Raw genomic sequence first — 16,836 nt, 5'->3', positions numbered from 1 at the left:
TCAGTTGTACTCTAAATTGCTCTTATGTGTGGGCTCTCAACTGTTGTATATTTGCACACATTGTCATTATGAGAGCTTTGAATCCATTCTAAGCAGGCGTACAAAGAATCAGAAAACATTTAATTTTTTTTTATGGCCCTTGCACACTCTCTCTTGCTCATAAGTGTGTGCTCACAATTCTGATATATTTACTTCACTGTCAGTAAATTACACTTTTGCAAATTATGTTCCTTCTAAATTATTATAGTTTTCTTGTGCTATTATTTCTTAGTTATCTTTTATACTAAAATTTTATAGTCATTTTGTACTCAAAATGACTATAAAATTTAAGTATTAAGGTTTTATTCACATCTATGTTATTAAACATAACCAGCCTGCTTTTCTATTACATAATGAACTATGTTCGTTTTTCTTACATCTAATTTCAACATGATTACTAAATCATCATCATCATCTCAGCCGTAGGACATCCACTGCTGGACATAAGCCTCCCCCAAAGATCGCCACAACGACCGGTCTTGTGTAGCCAGCAACCAGCGGCTTCCCGCGACCTTCACCAGGTCGTCCGACCACCTTGTGGAAGCCTACTCACGCTGCGTCTTCCGGTCCGTGGTCGCCACTCGAGAACTCGTCGGCCCCATCGGCCGTTGGATTAATAAATAGTGGAAAACAATTTAATATCTTTTAGCGAATAAATCGCGTAATGTCTTCGAGCAATTTATTCAAAGTGCTCGTAAAATTGATTGTCTCTAACGTCAGGAATAAAACAGCATATGGCGTAAATGGCATATATAACTAGTAAGGAGAAACAATTAGGTACGGTACAGTGGGTTGGACTTTCGAAAACAAAGAAAAATGTGAACTTCGTCTATTGATAAAACATTATTTATTTTTTAACAATGGTTAAATATTATGAGGACTCCTGATGATTTTGCGGAATCCTTAGCTTCGCGGTTGTATGAGTCGTTGCGAATTGTTGTTAATAGTACATTTTAAACTTGCACGATTATCGTGGTAATTTTTTTATAATTGAATTTATTTTTATTATATGCGTCATAACATTTGCCAGAATTAACTCGCTGTGATAGCTATAGCTGTATAAAAATCAAGACCTAAGCTAATTATTCTGTTACCAATGATTCTGAAAGGATTGAAATGTTAGAGAAACATGGAAAGGAGTGTAGATTGAGACGATGGCTATAAATTAACAATAACTTTTCGCTTAACCTTACGAGACTTATAACTCTACCCGTGTAGTCTGTTGCAGGTGTACGCTGTCTCCATTCCCGCTCCTTAGTTCCTTTTTCCAGCATAGGTGAACATAAAATAATACTTAAATACCAATTTCAATTTGCGAATTTATTTTCTATTTGTTGAAGCACGATGAGATAAATATAAGCATTACCAAATCTGTGTTTTAAAAAAAAAAAAACTTACCTACTTAGTTGTTATCCGCGCCAGGCTCAAGTAATCATGACAATTTCAGGTGAATGTATTAATAATTATTTTATATTAATTAGTTATTACTTTTTGGTTTAAATTAAAATTAAATATATATATACATTATGACTTATTTATGTATTTTAAATATAATAATATGTACATCGTATGATATTTAATACAACAGATAATTATTCGATTCCGAAATAAGTAAATAATATTGAATTAGGAACTGTATATAAAAATACATATTAAAAAGAAACACAAATATGAAAACGATTTATAACCTCATTCTTAACGAGTTAAAATGTTTATATTTATTTCAAATTTATTCAAAAATACATCTTTAAAAAGGAAGTAAATTTTTAAAAGAATGTAGTTTGAAAAAATCTGTCCATTTAGGTTAAAAAGCGTCCTGGCCCCGTCTTGAGAACAACTGAAGGGAAGTCTCTTAGGAAATCGTAGAAAGACCAAGGACGCTTCAAATTCTAGTTCTAGTTAGTTTTTTTTACATTTTAATTCGAAAGTATTTCGAAATCGGAACGAAATCTTAAATACTTAATGTACTTTGATTCCCATACCATAATATATTGTATTTAAATTATGCCACGACTATTCGCACTGTCAAGATTAATATTAACTAACATTTATTTTACTTACGTTGACATATTATTTTATATAGCAATACTAAGTTTTGTTTAGTGCATTATTTGCACACTTTCGACACAAATCCTTGTCTGGATTTAAACAATATTTCATAGAGTGATTTATACTGTACTGATATATATTTTCAAGATATAGGTAGGCGACAGGCAAGTGGGCCACCTGATTGTAAATGGTCAGCACCGCACAAAGACATTGGCGCTAAAATATTAACCATTCCTTACATCGCCAATGCACCACCAATTTGTGAAACTAAGGTATTATGACTTGTGCTTGCAGTCACAACACAACCAGCGACGATAAAGACCCATCTACTTTTAGATGATGTGAACAGCGAGCTTATTATATCTAACCCTTCATTCTTAAGAAAGAAAGTACTGCCAATAAATGTACCACTGCTGGGCTAAGGCCTCTTCTTCCTCTGAGAAGAAGTCTTTTAGCTAATTCCATCACACTGCTCCATTGCGAGCGGCAGATAGACATGTGATAGAATTTAATTAAAATTAGACACATGCTGCTTTTCTTCACGATGATTTCCTTCACAACTGAGTTGGAACCGTATCGTCGATTAAGATATACACGCTCTAACAACTCATTTCATCAAACTCTTCACCAATAGCGGCCAGATCCAAATATTTTTCAAAAAGACCCAGTAACGTATAGGAACGTACGTTTAAATTCATTAAATAATATATATGCGTGATGCATTTTGTTTTAATTATATTTTATTTCAATGAATTCATATGTGCATGTGCTTAAATAAAACGCTAAGATAACTTATGACAAATCAAAGTGACATATCAAGTGACGTTCAATTTCAAGCTTGATTTCAATAGATTTTTTTATCGATATCGTTTTATGTTTCAGCTTCTTCTTGAAAGTTTCTCACTAGTGTCACGAATGAATAAGCTGTCTTCATTATCTGCGAATGAATAAACTTTAATTTAATAATCACAGAATAAGGACGTATGTAACAACGTCAGCTGCAAAAAGACGTCGAATTTAATTATTAGCAAATATTATAATACTATAGCAAACCCATTCGTTATTCCGTGTATATTTACCGGTTTGAAGTGGTATACTAGTTTATGTGGTTGTTAATATTGTCATCTAAAAGTTTTCTAACAGAAATATACTCACAGACGTGAAAGTCTCAAGAGACAGTGGAAACAACTTGAAGCCGATTATTACAATAGGAGTTTTAGCGCGCTCCATAAAAACCTTGACATTCCTTTTAAACGGTTCATTCCTAGGGATCCAATTGCTATTGTATGCCGCAAACACTAACTCTTGACTCTGAAAGAAAATGCGTCGATCTTGCTCGAAAAGCAATATTAGACCAAAGGAAATATGTCAACGTTGAGCTAGACTTTAGGTAAGCACAAAAGGCACTAACGGTTCTCGATTTAATGACTTTGACTTTGCACATTCAGTTTATATTTGAGACAGAGATGTTTTCTTTGTAAAGTGATGACATTTACACTATCGTGTGGTTTTTATCACATATATATATATATATCATACATAACATATAATGGGTATGTCGTGCCTGATTGTCATAGAGATCGGTATAAAGTAATCAGCATTCAGTAGCATTATATTTATAAACACGAATAATTAAATAATCAACAATCTTTAATTGTTCTCTAAGAAATGTCATTTCTCCTATTACATTTATATAGTCAGATTATGCGTTTCTGGACGTTAAAAGCGTTATGCGTTATACTTTTTTTTCAACCATAGATGAGCTGTATGCAATCGCCAACGACAGAGCGTCAGCTGCGGGAGCTTGTACCAGCCTGCACTTCTGGGCTAGCTTTAAATTTAAAATAACATTTATAGAGCTCGACATGTGACCGACGCGAACATTGAGAAAATCTTTAAATCTTCATTCGAATGGAGTTTAAGATTGGCTATCACTTATCCTCCAAGTTTGTCTTATTCCCCTGGTGCTTTGTTGTCGTCTCACTAAGATTCTGAATGATAATTTTAAAAAAAAAAACTGTCAACACATCTAGCACCCAAAAAAAATTAAACTATAAAAAAAGCAGTTCACGATTCAAGTAACTGCTTCTACCTACAATATCATAATTACGTATATAGACAAGATAACGATTATCTATCTTTTAAGAAATAATAAAAGTATAGGATAGAATTGTTTTCAAAATGAATGATATAAAATTGAGATTTTATTTATATAAAAAAAATATCAAGATTAAATTTATTAATATTCAACGATTATGACAAACACGGATTTAATAAATATCAATATATTTAAAAAATATATAAATTGTTAAAACGTAAGGGAATATAGGTACACAACCGATTGGCTTAGGAATTTAAAATTCGGCATGTGGATAAACTTTACGTCCCTTTTCACAAACAAAAGTTAGAAGTTACACAATGGTTCCAGACTAGGAGTAGCTGCGCTTTACAATCATAAAATAGAAACTACAACATTTTTAGCTACTTTTGTTGAACCGATAATAATTATACTTGCATATCTTTTAAAGTATGGTTGTCTATTAAAGAAGGCAATTATTAAATATTAACGTCTGTGTTGTCATGCGCACCAATTGATCGCAAAGATTGTCTTCAAAGATTCGTTTTAATTCATTAATAACACATTCTTAATTTTTTATAAAATTGTGTATAATTTTGCCTAAAAATTGCCGGGGTAAATGTAAATATGTATGTATTTATGTATTATACTTGTACAAGATAACATTTTCCGAGTTGCCTATCATAGGCAACTGAAAATAATTGGGACAGTATACCACCATAACAGCGATCATTTAGCTCGACCAAAATCAAAATCAAAATATACTACTGTAGTTGGCTTTTACGAGCACTTTTGAATCGACATTTTACTGTATTAAACTTAAGTATACTAATTACTTATTAATCATTGAGCAAAAAACTTAATGTAACTATGCAAAGATACGGTTGCTAGTTTTATATAAAATTGTAATGTATTTTACCTGATAAATGAGTTGCGTCCCAAGCCAACATGGAACAAATATTTGTAATACCATTGCCATTGAATAGAAAAGCATAAACATAATAGATTCCATTGTTTGAGGCTAAAAAAAAATTAACAGCATTTTAGGCGGAACCCACATGTTACATTTTATTTGAACACTATAGAAAGTTCCAGAACAATAATAATATTTTACACAACACGTTTAGTTTTTACAATATAAAAAAAAAAAAACTGAAAACAATCTTAAATTAAATAATTATTTCTTTTTCGTAACAATTTTGAAATAAAATCAAATTTATCCCATAAACATTACGTTTTATAATACATTTATTTTACTGGTATTTGTGTAATTTTATCCGAGTGATGCCTTGAGTTTTTGCATCACGAGACCTCAATAGTTTTTAAGGTTCCAATGTGTATAGGATGAAATAACCATTAACTATCACTTGGATTTACTCCTTGGTTTTTACTTTAAATATATAAAAACCATCATGCAGATAAATAATTATCGTTAAAAGGTCAAATTTATATATACTGTTATGAATTTAAATCAAACAGACGGTTTTCATGGAATATAAGCGTCGAGAGTTCTTTGAATTGAATCGATCTCAATTTAACAAGTTAAATATATATGCTGATGCAAGACAAACACTACCTAACATTAAATGGAGTATATCTAAATACACATAGACTGACTTAACTACTATGAAGTATAATAACAGTAATACAAATCTACAGATATATCTAAATGAATTTGAATATAAATATTCTTACCAGAAGTAATCCACACAACAGAACACAAATAAGCAAGGATCCTAGTCCGAATTTCACGAACATAATAAAGTTGATTATACTTTGGACATCGCTACAGTATCTGTTGATAAAATATTAAATACAAATGTAACATTAAACTGAACATTTATAGTGTTACAAGAATTTCAAGTCTTAAATTAAATCGGGTAATTTAATCATATAATAATATTATATATTAAAGATCTTCTCCGAAACAAGCTATATGTTCTGATAAAGGTTTAATTTAGTTATTTCAATTGCTCAATTCGAAATCATCTCCCCCGTTATTGTTACCTACAGATATTATTTTGAAACTTGTTTGTGATACAGGCAGTCCTCGTACCGCGTACGTACCTCGACCACTTACCATTCGGTAATCCGTCGATCAGCTTGCCTTTCTTTTCAAAATAAATCAAAGTTATTCAAAATTTTTTAATACAATATATGTAATGAAAAATAAAGTTTCAATACAAAATTTGAAAAACGAAAATAAATCTTACGTCAAAATGCTGTCGTAATGTCTCAAGCATTCTTTTAGTTTCGTAACGTGTATTCTTTCTTGAGCGTCTCTCGACAGTTTTGAATTTATTTCCGTCTTCAGATTTCTGAATTTGTTGTTCAGTATTTTCATTTGTGTTATTGAAAAAAATAATATGCCATTTATAAATGAGTCAGTTGTTACGTCGTACATCATGATTCCGTAGATGGAAAAAAATTCGTAAGCGTACAGCAAGCCGAAGTATTCGTTCTTAATACTTTCGCTTAGAAAATAGTAGTTAAACGTAGGAAGTTGAAGTTGGTAAGAACTTATTACCAAATTTACAATTATTGGAACGACAGAGTTCAATGTGTAAGCGAAGTTTCCCAGCCCCAAGAGGCCTTTCCAATACATTTTATAGTGAGCTACATCCTTTGTCAATATAGCGTTCGTAACGCTATCTGTACCTTGGAACTCTTCACTATCTAATGCTTTAAAAATTTTGATAATCGTTTTCTTTCTATACAATATCATGAATACGCAATTTGTTATAGCGAGAACGTTAAAGAAGAATGTTATTTCTTTAATCATTAGTTCAATTTTTCTCGGAGCGTAATATAGACTCATTGTTTGTTGTAAGTTATATAATATTAAAACGACGAAAATATAAACGGATGAATAGCATCGGTACATAGTTTTATGTTTCCCGTCAGGCCAAATGCCTAAATATTTCCAACACTTTAACGAGTTATTTAAACTTGCAGTTGCGCTCGGTACCGCCATCGTTACAGAATGTATTTAATATAATAATACATTGTAATTTATAGCAATATATTCGCGTTTAATATTCCACATTTGTTTCTCGTTTTATTAATTAATTTATAAGAAACTTTTACATAAGTTTACGATATTTTTATTTGTTTTAGCAATTTGATATTTTTAAAATATTTCATTATTTAGATGATAATCATTATTTTATAAAGCAACAAAGTTACCATTGATCGACTTCAGAGAAGGAATAAAGCTAGGTGTTCTATCAGTTTATTTTTGTAAGTTTTTCGATTCAGTTTAGTTCTCATGTGCTCGGAAAATTGAAACAATCACGTCTGACTGTAATCAATGCTTCTATTGGCTTTTTTTTTCTCAGTACCGATTCTACCGTTTACAATTTTGACTAGTATTTAAATGTTTAAAAACACGTACGGTTATTTATTTGGTGGTACTCTTATCACTCATCAGATACTCTACCGCCAAACAGCAATAACCAGTATTATACGGATAAAACCACTTTCTTAACCCCAAAAATTCCTTCTACACTAAAAAAGTTAACGTTTGAGTTTTATTCCACTGCGCTCCTTTTATGGCCATATGGCAGATATAGACAAAACGGATACAGTTTCCTGACAATATTTTCTTCACCACAGAGCTCGGGATAAATCTGCAAACACATGCCCATGACAATACAGCTTAAACCCACAATGACCGGATAAAATTTGTATATTTTGATCACTAGACATAAGTCTAGGACATAATTTGACGACCTTCGTGGTCGAGTAGTGTGTACACTGGTTTTCATGGGTACGCCACTCCGAGGTCCCGGATTCGATTCCCAACCGGGTCGATGTAGAAAAAGTTCATTAGTTTTCTATATTGCCTTGGGTCGGGTGTTTGTGGTGCCGTCGTTACTTCTGATTTCCATAACACGAGTGCTTTAGCTACTTACATTGGGATCAGAGTAATGTATGTGATGTTGTCCAATATTTATTTATTTATAATCACTCTCATTTGAAAATATGTGGATGTGGCATTAAATATATTCATGATGTCTTACATTGTATGCTTAGTGTGTGTTTATATTTTGCATAAATTTCGGAATATATGTATAATACAAAATTTTAACACTTTTATATAAAAACTGAGAAACAGAAATTATAAAAAATATTTTGTACATTTTTTCTATTTTTATCTTTATTTTTGACAAACAAAGGTGATAGAGGTACTGAACTGCTCAGCGTTTTTCTATTTGTTATATAATTAATAATAATAATTATGACCTCCTGGACAAATTCAACAGACGGTCAGTTTCAATACATGCATGAGATTATATTATAACTAGCAAAGAGCCTGGAGTACTCTCTTTATCCTTAGTCACCAGTTCAACCAGGTGCAGAACCAACAGGGGTACAGGTCAGTCACCTCCTCGTGGTGTACCCTAGGCAACGGGGCCGGCTTGAGTTTGCTCGTCGACCACGCGGTTGCATGCCCTTGGCGATCCCGTGGCCTCACCACTCGGCGGCATGGTGGAAACCCGAGGATGGTTTTAGTGGGTAGGACAGGGCATTAGCATTAGCGTGCCCTGGCACGGGGCATTAGACCCCGGTTGAGTCCCACATACCCGTCCCGGTCCCCCGACCGAGCGGCATCGGTAAATTTTCATTTTGCATTTCCTCCTCGTAAAACAAAAAACAAAAAAAAGGTGTAGAACCAACAGCTCATCGTGTTTTCTAAGGAATGTGTAGCGTTGTCACCTTGATAGCTTCGAAATGAATGAATGAATGAATTTGTCCATTTTTTTCTACCTAAAATATGAACCCAGCACCAATAGCTACATCATCTTATCAATAAGCCAATAAGAAAGTTGTATACATACTTCAAAATGAGCTTCAATTATTTTTTTCATTTATTCAATAAAAATATCTTAATTTTTTTTCTCTTAAATAGGTTTACTTGATGTGGCGCTTTATGCAAACCCTGGGCGATCACCATCCGCTCGGCATTAGTTTTAAAAGGTAAGTGAACCGGTATAACACACACAAACACATTTAAGTAAGCAATTGTTAATATTTCTGACAGCTTCAATATGTAGGGGCAGTGAAGACCACTTATCATCAGTACATTCCAAATCCGTGGCAATTCTCGGACTTGGACCAGTAGGTAGTCGGCTACCTACTTTAAATATATAAATAAAAGTTATTTAATAGTCTACAGTTCTTTCTGTACACCACTTAACGGTAATAGAATTTATAAATATTTAATCATCGTCGTTTTTTATTTTCGTAATACTCGCTAAGTGCCTATTACGGACTACGATATTATTCTAACGTCTAGAATTTTCTATTGACTTGAGTACCTACTTATTTTTTTATAAATAATATATTACCTACTGAGTACTTGTTTGTATATTATAATATGTATATAACATCGAGGTTTGTTTATAAGCCAGAACATTTTTGTTATAAACTAAATGGTATCGAAAAAAAGCAATATTTCCACTAGAACATTTTTAACGTATCATCATTACGGTTCAGCCAATCGTAATTTATTTCTGGACGTTCTCCAAACCTCTCCCAAAGTTTGCCAAAGCATATATATTTATATATATATGTGTTCGTATACGCTTCCATAACTTTTTTTTATTTTTCTTGCGGCCTTTCTTTCTTCTGTACATAGCATTAAGGCCTTTGTTCACAAATTTTAAAATCAAAATCAGACAAAATCACAAATGTTACTGAGGCGATAGAGACCTGAAAGGTAAAGTGCCCTAATGATGATATCCCTAAGGAAGTTACAAAACAAAAACTTTGGGATTCGCCATTGGTCCACGTTACACTACACAGTTTGACATAAAATTTAACAAGTGCCCAAAACCGTGCCATTCTTCTAGCGTTATCAACTAAAGAGTCAAGTCACTGGTTGAATTCATTACCCTCTAAAAATCTTGGGACACTTTTAGATAATGAATGTTTCCGCATATCAATTGGTCTCCGACTGGGAACACCGCTGTGCTCTGAGCACAGATGCCCCTGTGGAAAGGAGTTGAACTCTTTCGGTTTACATGGTCTCTCTTGCCCAAAGAGTTCAGGCAGGCTTTTCCGCCATGGCTCTCTTAATGATACAATAAAAAGGGCTCTTGCCACCATCGACGTTCCTGCTCTTACAGAGTCTCGTGGAATTAGTCGTGATGATGGTAAGAGACCTGATGGATTAACATTGGTTCCCTGGGAACGAGGACGGGCCCTTGTGTGGGACGCTACATGCGTTGACACGTTGGCCCCGTCTCATATAAGAGAAACAATGTTAAGAGCCGGTGCCGCTGCGGAAAAAGCTGAAGCAAAAAAAAGATCTAAATATTCTTGTCTTATGTCGAATTACTTTTTTGTCCCATTTACTGTCGAAACACTTGGCCCTTGGAGTAATGGTGCAAAAAGCTTCATCAAAAGTATAACACCTCGCCTTATTGCCTCCACTGGTGAGAGGAGGGCTGCTTCGATTTTAGCCCATAGGATCGGAATTGCGATTCAACGGGGAAATGCTACTAGCATTCTTGCCACCATTCCACGCGGTCAAGATTTATACAGTAACTATTTTTAATTCATATTTGTATATATTTTTAAGCACTTAATGTTATCAATTTTTATAATAAACTATTTATAACCTTTATATAATTTAACGCTTCTATATAAATCCATTTCATACACAATTTAAGTTTATTAATTTAAGAATTTTATTAGCATAAAAGACAAAAAAAATTTACTGTATGTTTAAGGAGTTCAAAGTTATGATTAGACCTACAAAGCTGATGTTACAGAATAAGCTGTGTGATTCCAAATTAGCTGACCTATTAACTATATTTCTCGAGCTTGCACGTTTCTGATGAGAGTGAAAAACGAGTATGCGTTTTTTAAAATCTGAAACAAATTATTTATTAGTATAATAGAATAAGATGTTTTTTTTTGTCACAAAATTTGATATAAATATAAGAAAAAAATATATGTTGAATACTTTCTTGCCGATACTTCTGGTTAGAATCCGATTATTCATTTATTACATTCCGAGCCAGTGGGACCTTTGAATTAAAATTAATCTTGAAAAACGACAAAACTTCAACAAAGTACATTTTAGTTTGATTTAAGTCAGATATCTATGTAAATAAGGGCTTAATAAAATTCACTTTACAATCTAGAGCTGTGACCACATCGTGACGATGTTCGTGAAAATGTAATTGGTCATCCTGTGGGAACTCCATCAATCCAGACAAAATGATAATATTTAGTCAGATAGCTTAAGTGTTTGCGTGTATTTGTGTTTATAATCAGCTGTGAGGAATAACTGTCAGCTGTGAGGAATAACGTCGTAAGGCATGCGTGGAATGATATTCCACATATTTGTATCAATGAACTCACACTGGAGCTGCAAATGCAAAATAGACTTGCTCCTTAGTGGGACATTTAGGGTGTTACTCTTTACCTTTACAAAAGACTGGTATTTTATTATGTGTATAAATAAATCTAAAAAAAATCCACTAATACGCACGTGCATAATTTATTTTCATTTATACATGAGAGTGATATTACTTTAAAATAAATTAGAAATCATTTTTACAACATCAAATATTACATTATGAATTTTCGCTTAGTAAGTAGAGTTCTGATATTATATATAATATAATAGTTATTATTCAGTTGGAATCCAAACATTCCGTGGAATCTCTGACAAAATAGGCAAATATTTAGCCTTCACTACATTTTCGCAGCTGGCGCAAATACATCCGTACTTATTCGACACGTACCCCTTGATTAGTGGTGTTCTAACCGAGTTATCCTGTGATTGGTTCACGCTCAATACATATCAAAATATATAATAAATATATAATCAATCAAAATAATATAATACTGTATTTTTAAAGGAAAAATTTTAGAATTCGATCGGATACAAAACCAAAAGTAAGATACACCTAATGCCTCTTTCCAATTACCTAAATATTACAGTTAAATTCCTATTTGAACTTCATATATTTCGGCCTACTTGAGTTGTGCAAGTTCAGTACATTTTTGTGGGATAAAAAGTTACTCATGTGCTATAACCGATTAATTTATCCTCATCATTCAGATCCAATCAGCTGTTCTGGCGCGATCGAGTAACATTTGTTACTATTTATTATACACGTTACTGTTAGGTGTGTACTATTGGATATTTATCCATCTAAACTTTCCCATTTATAATATTAGTAATAAGACAAAGGACATGACGTAACTTATAGGTAGTTACTTGGTTCTAGGGGTTTGTGTAAGCCCGTCTGGGTAGGTACCAACCACTCATCATATATCCTACAGCCTACAGTGTTGTGTACCGATTTGGAGGGCGAGTGAGCTAATGTAACTACAGGCACAATGGACATAATTACTTATTTCCCAAGGTTGGTGGCAACTGGCACATGGAGATGTAAGGAATGATTAAAATTTCTCATGGCGCAAAATGTCTATGGGTAGTGGTGACCACTTACCGTCACTAGGCTTATTTGCCCATCCACCGACGAAATTCATAAAAAAAACAACGATTTTATTAATGGAAAAAATGATTGTTCTTACCGATGTGAATGTATCAAGAGAAAGCGGAAACAGCCTCCAGCCGGTTAATATTATGTTTCGTTTCGCTCGTTCCATTAAAACATTAAGACTTCGTTTGAATCTCTCAGATCTCGGTATCCATTCGCTACAATACGCTGCAAATACCAGTTCCTGGCTCTGAAATAGTTGAGTATAATTTCAGTCGTCCAAATTTTTAAAGCGTATAACTAATAGATGAATAAACAATATTTATTTTTGTTAGGATCAGACGCCAATATTGTTCTTTTAATAAAAATACTCCTCCAAATTCACAATTAAGTCCCCTTCATTCTCCAATGTAGAAATTAATCATTATCAAATTGACAATCAACGCGGTCGTCTGAAATATATATCCCAGGGAAATCTTCAGCGTCATGCTGTTTACAAACACTTACAGGAATATGGTCATACTTATACATATATTTAACGAAGGTTTGATATTATTAATATTCTCTAGTAATTTGTTAACTGGTTACAAAGGTTTTTATTCAAGCTCGTCTATGTAGGTACCATCTACACATCATATATTCTACCGCAAAGCAGCAATATGAAGTATTGTTATGCCAGTGCTAGCCAGTGTTGGTTACACTGTTAGTACAAAGGACATAACATCTTAGTTCCCAAGTAAGTAGTTGGTGACTCTTTGATGATGTAATAAAAGTTATGTACGTCTACGGGCGGTGACGATTACTTAGTAAATAAATAACAGTACACTGTATTGTTGTGTTCCGGTTAGAAGGGTGAGTGAGCCAGTGTAATCACAGGCACAAGAGACATAACATCTTAGTTCCCAAGGTTGGTGGCGCATAGGTGATGTTAGGAATGGTTAATATTTCTTACAGCGCCTTTGTCTATGGGCGGTGGTGACCACTTACCATCAGGTGGCCCATATGCTAGTCCGCCAACCAATGCCATAAAAAAAAAAAAAAACTATCACGTGCCCCATATGCCCCATATTAAAAAACTTAAATTTATATGATTAATCTTTTGTAAGGGTCACAACTACAAAAATGAATAAAAGGGATATTATAGCCGCACGGTTCATTGTACAAATAAAAATGAAAGATATAAAATTATATACTTATAAAAAAGTAATTAAAAGTTAACAAAAGTAACCGGCTTTGTGCTTTTGCAAACTTTTAAAACATTATCCAGTTCTAAGATGAAATAATACATATTTTATAAATAACAATTCATAAATTTTTTTTTAAGTTTACTTGGTGGTAGGATTTTGTGGAAGTCTATCGGGGTAGGTTCGTCCACTCATCATAGATTCTACCGCTAAGCAGCAATAGTATTGTTGTGTTCCGGTTTGAAGGGTGAATGAGCCAGTGTAACTAAAGGCACAAAGGACCTCAAGGTTTGTGACACATTGGCAATGTAAGAAATGGTTAATATTTCTTACAGCACTAATGACTATTGGCGGTGGTGACTTACCATCAGGTGGCCCATTTGCCGGGTCCTACTTATATCATAAAAAAAAAAAAACAGTTTTGAATATCGAAGCACTTGCTTTTTCTAAGTCGAAGGAAATTAGTGCTTTATTATTATTATAATATCAGAATAAAATTCAAGGTGAAGTAGCTTTTGACACTCATGCGTCGATTTCATATACATATTTTCTGACTAGCATTTTTCGTAATTTCAGCGTTCGGAAACATTGAGAATGATTATTTCATGAAGCCTTTATTTTTATTTACTTATAAATAACTAATAATTTAAACAAACTCACTTCATGACTAAGCTGTGTCCCCAACCATGCTGGCACGAATATTTGTAAAAGCATGGCGAATAAATAGCTCACCATAAATATCATAGCTTCTATAGACGATGGCTATATAATTAACAAAAAAATTTTTTTACATAAAACAGAATTATTGTAATCATATTTTTTAAAAAATAACTATAAATAGTAATCCCTGAATTTCAAGAGTATAAAAATACAGGAAAAAGAAAATGACTAGAAAAGTCTAACGAGGAAACTAGGATTTCCACATCGCAAATTCTTACATAAATTGTTGTAAGGTATTTTTTTATTTTTTATTCGAAAAATATAGGCCGTAAAAAATATTGTACGTAATTAATAAAAAAGCTTCACATGAATATTGTATCCCAGATCAAAAGGTACTTTTTAGGAAATAAAAATGTCAAAAAGAAACAATTGAATATGATGAAATTCTTACCAAAAGCAATCCACATAAAATGACACAAATTATTACAGAAGCAATCCCAAATTGAACGAACATTGTTATTCCTATAATATTCTGTATTGCAGAACAATAGCTAGAATAAAATAAGGTATTAAAATATTTATAATAGATACTTAATAACAAAAAAATAATATTCTATATTTTAAATTAACTCACTCAAGGATCTGCTGATAATGTTCTAAATGTTGATTCAGTTTAACAATTTCGGCAGCATCCCTAAATTGATAATTTTTTGTATTATTTTTAACGACTTTTAAATTTTTTAATCCATTATTTAGCGCTTCGAACTGTGCTATTGCCATCATCAAAAATCCAGCGATTAATGTGTCAATATTGACATTATATTGCATATGACCGTACATTCCAACTGATTGGTATATGAACCAAAATACAAAATAGTTTCGTATAACATGATCGTCTAAGAAATAGTATTTGCATATCGGCAATTCCATTTTTGTGTTGAATATCAAATATACGAATATCGGTAGAAATACTTGCGAAGAATAAGCAAAGTTTGATATAATGGCGTATATTTTCCAGTAAGTTTTGTACTTAGAGACATGACTTTCCACAATTTGCCTACTAGCTTCGTCTTCACCTTTAAAAGCTTCACAATCTAATATATTGAAGGCATCAAAGATTTCCTTTCGCATAAGTAGTATCATGAAAACTTTACCAGCTACCGCCACTTCGGTAAATAAAAATATTACTTCGCGAATTATAAGATCTATTTTCCGTGGTGTAAATAGTAAATTTAAGATAAGCAAAGAATTGTAGGTGAATGAATTTATAAAAAGAAATAATATCGAATAATATTTGTAATACTTGGACGAATTGTAACCCCGCCATATTCCAAAAAATTTGAGATGAATAAAATTTATTTTAAAGCAATCGGATAGTTTAGACGTAGCCATCCTTTATGAGGAGACGGCGAAATGGACACTCGACTTTTTACATTTCTAATTGCGACGAAGTTATTAAAGCATTTTAAATTAAAAAATATTTATTTCTTACCTTGGTGTGTAATTAGTTAATTACTGTACATGTGTGTGGAATGTGATTAAAAAATTACACACTTCTTCAAACCAATTATGTCATTCCACAAATTGGTATACCGCTTAAGTAATGTCTACTTAACAGTTATCTTCTTATTACATTATTTTTTAATTGTTTTCTATACAACCACTATTAAATACGTTACAAACGTTAAATATTTTTCATACATTTTTTCATGATCATAATATTTACCAAGTGGGTACCAAAAGCTATACTAAGCTGGAGCTGCTTAACCAGAAATACACACGAAGCACTAAAGCACTGAATTTTTATGTATTTATAATTTACATCTTGACACAAGTTGAATCGTAATGGAATATGCTCCAAGATCAAAACAGAAAAGACATCTTCGACCAGTAATAGGACACCTAGAGCGTACTAATACTAGGTATTCTACTTAGTTACGTTTTCAACAAAACATTTTCATTAAAACTTTTATACTCACCATAAAATATAATGTAAGAAAATACAAAACTATCCTCGTATAATAGAAGCGTGACTTTTAATATCCCGAAAAGTATTCACGCATCGAACAACGAAGTTGGGAGAGTGGAGGCAGGAATGAAAGACTCGGTGCATACCTACAGTAATGATGGCTGCAGGCCACGTCTCATTGTGAGCACTGAGCCCGGAAAATTAAAGCAACTAAACTTAGAGGAAATTTAACCATAGGCGTAGTTGTGATTTCATTTTGACATATTTTATATGGAAATCAAGTTAGTGAAACGCGTGCTTTTCCAAATCTAATTATTAAATTTATTTAGATAAATGGAAACATTACAAATTAAACAATTAACTCATACTAATGTATATAATATTATAAGATAA

The 16,836-nt window shown here is 32.6% G+C and overlaps 2 protein-coding genes across 2 annotated transcripts; both read right to left on the bottom strand.

The window, feature by feature from the left end:
* Positions 1–2,959: 2,959 nt before the first annotated feature.
* Positions 2,960–6,918, bottom strand: LOC113399730 (odorant receptor 49b-like). The gene is made up of 5 exons (XM_026638942.2): positions 6,379–6,918; positions 5,861–5,960; positions 5,085–5,186; positions 3,244–3,399; positions 2,960–3,025 (listed from the first exon to the last, which is right to left on the bottom strand). Exons 1-5 carry the CDS (start codon positions 6,888–6,890, stop codon positions 2,960–2,962), a joined length of 936 nt encoding a protein of 311 aa, XP_026494727.2. The 5' UTR covers positions 6,891–6,918.
* A 4,052-nt stretch (positions 6,919–10,970) lies between these two features.
* Positions 10,971–15,866, bottom strand: LOC113399775 (odorant receptor 2a-like). The gene is made up of 5 exons (XM_026639012.2): positions 15,109–15,866; positions 14,926–15,025; positions 14,475–14,576; positions 12,725–12,880; positions 10,971–11,044 (listed from the first exon to the last, which is right to left on the bottom strand). The coding sequence occupies exons 1-5, from the start codon at positions 15,864–15,866 to the stop codon at positions 10,982–10,984; spliced, it is 1,179 nt and encodes a 392-aa protein (XP_026494797.1). The 3' UTR covers positions 10,971–10,981.
* Positions 15,867–16,836: the final 970 nt, after the last annotated feature.

This window comes from Vanessa tameamea, chromosome 2 (genome assembly GCF_037043105.1).
Source record: "Vanessa tameamea isolate UH-Manoa-2023 chromosome 2, ilVanTame1 primary haplotype, whole genome shotgun sequence".
Taxonomy (NCBI): domain Eukaryota; kingdom Metazoa; phylum Arthropoda; class Insecta; order Lepidoptera; family Nymphalidae; genus Vanessa; species Vanessa tameamea.
This window is presented reverse-complemented; position numbering and strand designations above follow the sequence as displayed.

Coding starts and splice junctions, on each gene's coding strand:
- LOC113399730 (XM_026638942.2), bottom strand. CDS start 6,890: ATGATATTGTATAGAAAGAAAACGATTATCAAAATTTTTAAAGCATTA. Junction 5,187..5,860: donor TGTTGTGTGGATTACTTCTG/GTAAGAATATTT, acceptor ATTTTTTTTTAG/CCTCAAACAATGGAATCTAT. Junction 3,400..5,084: donor GGACGCAACTCATTTATCAG/GTAAAATACATT, acceptor ATTTTCTTTCAG/AGTCAAGAGTTAGTGTTTGC.
- LOC113399775 (XM_026639012.2), bottom strand. CDS start 15,866: ATGGCTACGTCTAAACTATCCGATTGCTTTAAAATAAATTTTATTCAT. Junction 15,026..15,108: donor CATTATCAGCAGATCCTTGA/GTGAGTTAATTT, acceptor ATTTTATTCTAG/CTATTGTTCTGCAATACAGA. Junction 12,881..14,474: donor GGACACAGCTTAGTCATGAA/GTGAGTTTGTTT, acceptor CAACTATTTCAG/AGCCAGGAACTGGTATTTGC.